General features: G+C 46.4%; 1 protein-coding gene across 1 annotated transcript in view; it reads left to right on the top strand.

The window, feature by feature from the left end:
- The first annotated feature begins 575 nt into the window (after window positions 1–575).
- Window positions 576–7,761, top strand: part of CFAP221 (cilia and flagella associated protein 221) — a 123,136-nt gene continuing 115,950 nt past the window's right edge. The window contains exons 1-3 of the mRNA XM_055398550.2: window positions 576–664; window positions 3,345–3,531; window positions 5,678–5,778. Of these exons, the coding sequence (XP_055254525.2) occupies window positions 3,348–3,531; window positions 5,678–5,778 (285 nt within the window). The 5' untranslated portion in view covers window positions 576–664; window positions 3,345–3,347. The remainder of the gene's footprint in view (window positions 665–3,344; window positions 3,532–5,677; window positions 5,779–7,761) is intronic.

Raw genomic sequence — 7,761 nt, 5'->3', positions numbered from 1 at the left:
GTTTTAGGTACTGATTGCAGTTATATTTTCAAAAGGGCTCCTTATCTTTTGGAGGTATAGTCTGAAATATTTATGACTGATACTGGGATTGGTGTCTGTGATGACATTATAATGTCTGGGATTTCCTTCAAAAAAAAAATACAGGGAGTAGAGGAAAGATAGAGATAAGTTGATAATTGTTGTGGGTTGGTGTTGAAGATTCACCATACTATTCTGCTTGGCTTTGTATATGTTTGAAATTTGAAACTTATCATAATATTAAGTGTAAAATGGACTGTATCACAGTACGGAATCCAGGATTGAATTGCCCTCGGGGAAGCTCCACCCACTGAGCGTAGTAAGCCCCACCCTTCAGCCCCGCTCGGCCACCGACTCCTCTCAAGGTGCCCAGATGTTTGTGTCTCCGTTTGGGAATTCCTTGGGAATTCGCACGCTATAAGTCGCTCTCTCTGTTCTTACTCAGATTCCAGAGACTGTTCTAAGTCCCCAGAACTGACCCACCACTTTCAGACCTCGACCCGCGGCTGCCGGGGTTCCCCCCCCCCCACGTCCCAGGGGAGTTTGGTCGCGTCCGGCCGCGACCCCGGGAGCGTCGGCGTCGTCATGGCGACGCTCGGGGTTGGTGGCTGCGCCTGCGGATTCCCGCCCGGGAGCCTGCTCTGGGGTGAGCGGCCTGGGACCGCCGGGGCGGGGCGGGGGTGGGCAGCGAATTGAGCCCGGAGAGGGTGTCCAGCCGCAAGTCAGCCTGGGCGGGGGCGGAGGAGAGGTAGGGCCCAAGGGGTGAAATAAGGATGGGGGTGGCGCCTGGGTCAGGGGTAGACCGTGCTCCGGGCAGGGGCTGGAGTAAAGGGGCGCTGACGCGAGCAGGCCTTTGGCAGGGCTGCAAGGGACTGCTCCGCAGAGCTTGGGGCCCGAAACCAGGGTTGCCTGGGAAGGGGGTGGGGAGGAGGGACGAAGGGGGACAGTTCACCTAGGAGGTGAGTGACCTGGGGTAGGAGTCGGGTGACAACCGTTTGGCTATTCTGCCGCCCTGAAGTAGAGGCAGGGAATTTGAAGGAAGAGGGCTGGATAGTGAACCGGGGTAGATATTGAACGGTTGGAGGGGAAGGAAGGCTGGAGGAAGGAAGGCTGAAGGAACGGTTGGAGGGCAATACGGAGGCTGTTCTGAGGACTGGGCACCCTCAGCCATGACAGTGAAGGGGGATGGGCCGTGAGGGGAAAGGAGAAACTTGTTTCAGAAAGTGATTGTTAAGCATTTCTTCGGTATGGTCAGTGTATTTTGCTTGATATTGTAGTCTTTAAGGAATCTAAAACCATGAGCCTTCTCACACACACAAAAAGGCACATAAAAATCCACATATGATTTTACATCCAATTTCAGGGGCTTCACTGAGCAGCCCCCAAGTTTAGAGACTTAGCTGTGGAAGATATAGACATGTGGGATTTGTAAAGTGTCATCACAAGGTAATAGGTGGTTAACACCAGAGGAGCAGTAAAAGCAGCAATTGCTAAAGAACGTCAAAGGACAGGATCAGACTCCCAAGGCAAGTCTGCCAAAAGGTGTGACATGCATGAGCTGGGACCCGGTGTCCTAGAACAGAGCTCCTGGGAAGGCGGCCAGTGGCGGGGGAGGAGGTCTGTGGCTTTCCACATCCTCTTCCCACAGAGGGGCCCAGGAAGATGACTCATTATGCCAGTATCTCCTAGTTTCATGGTCGCATTCATCTAAGAAACTGATTCGGAGAAATCTCATAAAGAAGAGTCCTGTTTGGGACTTCCCTGGTGGTCCAGGGCTTAAGAGTCTGCTTTCCAATGCAGGGGATTTGGGTTTGATTGCTCATCAGGGAACTAGGACCCCATATGCCACAGGGCAACCAAGCCCAGGTGCAGTAACTGGAGAAGCCTTGGAGCCACAATGAAGACCCAGCACAAGCAAATTTGAAAAAAAAAAAAAAAGAGTCCTGTTTAACTGCTGACTTCAACATTTTGCAAACTTCACTGGCCACTAGAGCCTCACAAAGCATCAGGACTACATTTTGAGAAAAGCTTTTAAGGAGAATTAAGGACCACCGAAGAGTTTTGAGCCGTGACACTGAAACAGAGCAGAACCCTATATCCTTCCTTCCATGTCCTCAGCCTGCCTTTTGTCTATGGGAAAACTTAGCCAAAGAATAAGTTCAATCAGAGAAGTGAGAAAACGCGAAAGTAGAGGAAAGCTGTTAAATAGGACAGAGTAATAATAGCAAAGCAAAGTCAAGGACCTTTAGTTCCTTCTCAAGGGCTTTAGGTAATTTGAGCCATATCCTCGGAGCTGTCTTATAGAGACTGAAACCACCACCGGGTAGAAGTTAACTACATGATGACCCGGCTGTAGTTATGACATTTGTTGTTCAGTTGCTAAGTCATGTCCAGCTCTTTGTGACCCCATGGACTGTAGCACACCAGGCTTCCCTGTCTTTCACTATCTCCCAGAGTTTGCTCAAACTCATATCTGTTGAGTCGATGATGCCATCCAACCGTCTCATTCTCTATCACCCACTTCTCTTCCTGCCCTCAATCTTTCCCAGCATCAGGATCTTTTCCAGTGAGTTGGCTCTTTGCATCAGGTGGCCAAAGTATTGGAGCTTCAGCTTCGTCCTTCCAATGAATATTCAGGCTTGATTTCCCTTGGAATTCATTGGTTTGATCTCTTTGCTGTCCAAGGGACTCTCAAGAGTCTTCTCCAGCACCACAATTCAGAAGCATCAGTTCTTCAGCGCTCAGCCTTCTTTATGACTTTCACATCCATACATGACTATGACATAAGCTGCCACCTCCAGTGAAGTGGCCTCAAAGAAAGGGAACAACTTGACTAGAACTGAAGATTAACTGTTACTTAAAACAATCAAGATGACACTGGTCAGATCACTGCATGACCGATTTCAAGGTGACTGGTAGAGCTGACTGCGCTGTTTCTGTATGTAGCCCCCTTCCTTCGTCTATAAAAGCTCTTGTCCATTTGTTGTCAGTTGTGGGGGGTGGTAAGTCATCCTTTCGACAGAAGTCCATCGCCCCGTGTTTGCTTGCATCCAAAATAAAGCAAACTTTCCTTTCCACCAGCCTTGCCTCTTTATTGGCTTTTGAATAGTGAACAGCTGGACCCGACTTTCGGTTACAACATGGCATTGGGGTTGATGTGTGACGCAAGATGAACAGGACAACCTGTGTAGGCACAGAGTGGCCAGGAGTGAGATGAGAGGTGGGGAAGACCTGAGCCACAGTAAACCACACAGTGACAAGAGGTACATTTGTCAATGGCGTGTGGTTTTCTGTGGATGACTATACTGCTACTGTTTTCTTCCCAGGAAATGACCTTTGGCTTTAAAAAAGAAGACTCCATTTTTCATGATAAAATGGCAGCGGTGCAAACCCCCAGCAGAGAAGTAAAGAATGCTGAAGAACCATTTCAAAATGTGTCGCCCCTCCTTTTAAGGAACCTAGTGGAGGAACCCAAGAGACCAAAAGAAGTACCCAATCATCTCCTAGAGTCAAGTAAGTGGTTAGAAAACAGGTTTGCTTTACAATTCAGGTCTTCCCAGAGGATCCAAAGTCCAGAAAGCATAATGGAATTTTGGGTGCTGCTTTAGCTATATTGTTTTACAGGCTTGTAATAGTTTTTGTTATTATGAACAATGGTTCTATTTAGATCCATTCACTTAACTGGTAGACTTTTGCGGTGAAAATTAATCGCCAAGTTCTGTTTCTTCCACATCCTCAAGTGTCTTTGTTCTCTGTCCAAACTTTGTCCTCAGGATGTCACCAGGACTGCTGTAGTCCAGGCTGTCCTCCCTAGCCACACTCTCCTCCCATCCATCCCTCACCCCCCGGCATTTTCTGTCCTAGAGTCCAGGCTGGCTCCTATCCCCACCCTGTTTGAATGTTCTCAGGGGATCCTCTCATGTAAAGAATAACGTTTCGGTTTCTTTGCTTGTCATTCGGCCCCCTTTGCCTGGATCTGAAACTGTCCACTGTCACCCCTCCCATCCCCCACTTCCAGCCACACCTGTTACTCCTTGTTCCTTCAAGACCACTTGCATGCACACCTGCTTGCCTTTTTCTATGCACATCCTTAGCCTCGAAAGCCTGGTAAACCCTATAGCTATAGTGTAGAAGGCTAATCTCTTTGCCTATATTCTCAATGAATCCCTCTTAACATCACAATACTGTCTATTTCCATTTTACTCTTGGGGAAGCTGAGACTCCAAAAGCCCAGGTGATTTCACCAGGGTGACTCCGCTGAGTGGGGGGTTGGTGCTCAGCTGTAGCCACCCAGTGTCTAGATCTCTATGTCTCAACCAGATTGTTTCCTGCTCACCATTCAAGGCCCATCGCGAATGAGGGACATGCAGCATTTGGTGTGGCTCTGTTGTTTCTTTAGAACACATTGAATGCAAGTCAGTATACTTGACTGTTTCTGGGTATTAACAGGGCAATGCCCACTTTACATCTGTATTGTGGTCCTAAAAACAAAACTCTCAGCATTAAAAAAAAATTACCAAGTAATGTTCATTTTAATACTTAAAAATTGGACTTCCCTGGTGGTCCAGTTGCTAAGACTCAAAGCTCTCAGTGCAGGTAGCCCAGGTTTGATCCCTGGTCAAGGAGCTAGATCCCACATGCTGCAACTAAGCCCTGGCACAGCCAAATAAATAAAAATAAAATTTTAAAAAATACTTAAAAATTTACCAGACAACCCTATCACAGTCCCCCTGAGACACCATCCTTACCCTAGTCTAGCCCTTCAGTTTGGCCCAAAGCTGACGACAGTGACTGCTCATCGCTGGAGGAACAAAAACACCACCAAACATTTCTCACCCACTTTAGTGGAATACAAAGTCACAGAGGGTGGAGGCTGGGGTCAGGGTGTCTGTGACTCACAAGGTTTGGGTACAGCCGAAGGGGAAAGGCTGTCATTTGTAAGAAACTAGACAGTTTATTCACTTCAAAGGAGGCAGTTTGCTGGTCAGAATCAGGCCTGGGCTTGATCTTTACAAAATGGAAACAATGGAGGATTATAAACAAATGCCAGGCATGAAACACGGCAGAGCTAGGGGCATGAAGCACGGCAGAGCTAGGGGCATGAAGCACGGCAGAGCTGGTGCAAGTTTTGAAGACACTCACATGTCAAGAGCAAATTAAGACATTACCATCCAGAGTAGTTACTATTCAGAGCCTTAGGATTACTCTGTATCACACTATAATTCAGTTCAGAGGAAAGCAAATAGCAACAGTTAAATACACAGCAATAAAATGAAACACTTGGTGTTTGCATTCTTTGAAGTGGATGTTCATTACATAACAATCACAGTATTATACAGTGTGTGTCCTTTACAGACTTGTTTTATTATGAAGACTTGTACAAAATGTGTACAAAACAAGTTATTTTAATAGATAATAAAAAACAAATGTGAATTTGTCTCCTGATGGTAATATCTCCCAAGCAAAATGTTAAAATAGTGGGAGAAGCAGTTCAGTTCATGTGGAACATCATTAATTGTTGACAGCTGTATCCTCTGTCTGAAACTTTCACGTGCATAAAATACCCTAAATTAAAGGAAGTCCTTGTTGATAGGATCTTTCACTTAATATATATTTTTTGTCTCATCTCATGGTATACTTATCTGCATTGTTTTTACAGAGGTTTATGCGAATCTTCTGAATAATAAGGTCATACAGGCAAAACCCGGCATATTACATTTTGGAGGCTATCAAGTAGGAAAACAACACCAGCAGATATTGGTAGGTCCTTTTTTTAATTAAAAAATTTCATTGAAGTATAGTTGATTAACAATATTGTGTTCAGTTCAGTTCAGTCACTCAGTCGTGTCCAACTCTTTGCAACCCCATGAATCACAGCAAGCCAGGCCTCCCTGTCCATCACCAACTCCTGGAGTTCACTCAAACTCATGTCCATTGAGTCGGTGATGCCATCCAGCCATCTCATTCTCTGTTGTCCCCTTCTCCTCCTGCCCCCAATCCCTCCCAGCATCAGTCTTTTCCAGTGAGTCAACTCTACACATGAGGTGGCCAAAGTATTGGAGTTTCAGCTTTAGCATCAGTCTTTCCAATGAACACCCAGGGCTGATCTCCTTTAGGATGGACTGGTTGGATCTCCTTGCAGTCCAAGGGACTCTCAAGAATCACAGTTCAAAAGCATCAATTCTTTGGCAATCAGCTTTCTTCACAGTCCAACTCTCACATCCATACATGACCACTGGAAAAACCATAGCCTTGACTAGATGGACCTTTGTTGGCAAAGTAATGTCTCTGCTTTTTAATATGCTATCTAGGTTGGTCATAACTTTCCTTCCAAGGAGTAAGCGTCTTTTAATTTCATGGCTGCAATCAGCATCTGCAGTGATTTTGGAGCCCCCCCCCCCAATTTTAAGTATATAGCAAAGTGTTTCAGTTATACCTATATATGTGCGTGCTTAATCAGTCATGTCTGACTCTTTATAACCCCATGGACTGTAGCCCGCCAGGCTTCTCTGGTCATGGGATTCTCCAGGCAAGAATACTGGAATGGGTAGCCATTTCCTTCTCCGGGGATCTTCCTGACCCAGGAATCAAATCCAGATCTCCTACATTGCAGGTGGATTCTTTATCATCTGAGCCACCAGGGAAGACCCATACATACATATATATATTCTTTTCCATTATGGTTTGTTACAGAATATTGAATATATTTCTTTGTGTTCTATAGTAGGACCTTGTGCTGTATCCATTTTATGTGTAATCGTTTGCATCTGCTAATCCCAAATTCCCAATCCTTCCCTCCCCAACCCCTGTGTAGATAGTGGGATAATTAGCCCTCTTTAAGTGGGATAATTATAATAATGAAATGACATGAATGTTCTCATTTGTATTACTCATTCATCTAAAGAGAAGCATAGTCAACAGAAGGGAAGATATAAATTTGACCAGGAAAGGCAGTAGTTCTAGGATGAGAAATTTTAAAGTTGCATCAGTTTACTTGAACAGGTTTCCTCCCTCTGCCAAAGGCACCTCCCAACACTTTCCAAACTGATGCTGTTTCTGAGGGATCCTTGAGGGCCAGAAGCTATGCTTTGTGTCTCACAGGTTTTGGTTTAGTCCTTAGACCTGCTTTGTGACGGTTGTATTGTGACTCTGTAGAGATGAGGAAACCGTGATTCAGTAAGGTTAAAGACTCACCTCAAGAACACAGTGATGAGACAGACTCACTCTCAGGCTGCCTTCCTCCCAACCAGTGCACTCTTGCTCCGGCCAACAGCACCAGCGGGAGAGATGTCCCTTTCTTAGGAAGGTCCAGCAAGGGTTCCATTCCACCTCCTTGGGTCAGATGGCCAGGCCTAAATCAGTCATTGTGGCCAGAGCCTTCAGCTAGAGCTGGGACGGCAGCTCCACCGACCTCCACAGAAGGGACAGGTGAAGGCTGCCCTGAAGAGTGGCTGCAGCTGTGGGGACAGCAGTCACCACAGAGGTCCCAGCCTTGCTGGGTCCCCTTTTTTGATTGAGATATCCCAACTCGGGAGGGCTCGGTTGACTACTGGACTCCTAACCCACCACTAAAAGGGACCTGACCATTTAAACCTGCTCCGCAATCTCGGTGACCCCCACTGTGATCCCCCAAAGTCACGCTGAATAGGATGTTAGAACTACTCCAGCTGGTCAAGGGACTAAGCCAGGCCAGCCTCTGGGTATGTGTTGGAGTGGGGTTGATGGATGTGGGGTGTCTCACAC

The sequence above is a fragment of the Moschus berezovskii genome, chromosome 2, assembly GCF_049115385.1.
Source record: "Moschus berezovskii isolate FMDL1 chromosome 2, NW_MosBer_1.0, whole genome shotgun sequence".
Lineage (NCBI taxonomy): Eukaryota > Metazoa > Chordata > Mammalia > Artiodactyla > Moschidae > Moschus > Moschus berezovskii.
This window is presented reverse-complemented; position numbering and strand designations above follow the sequence as displayed.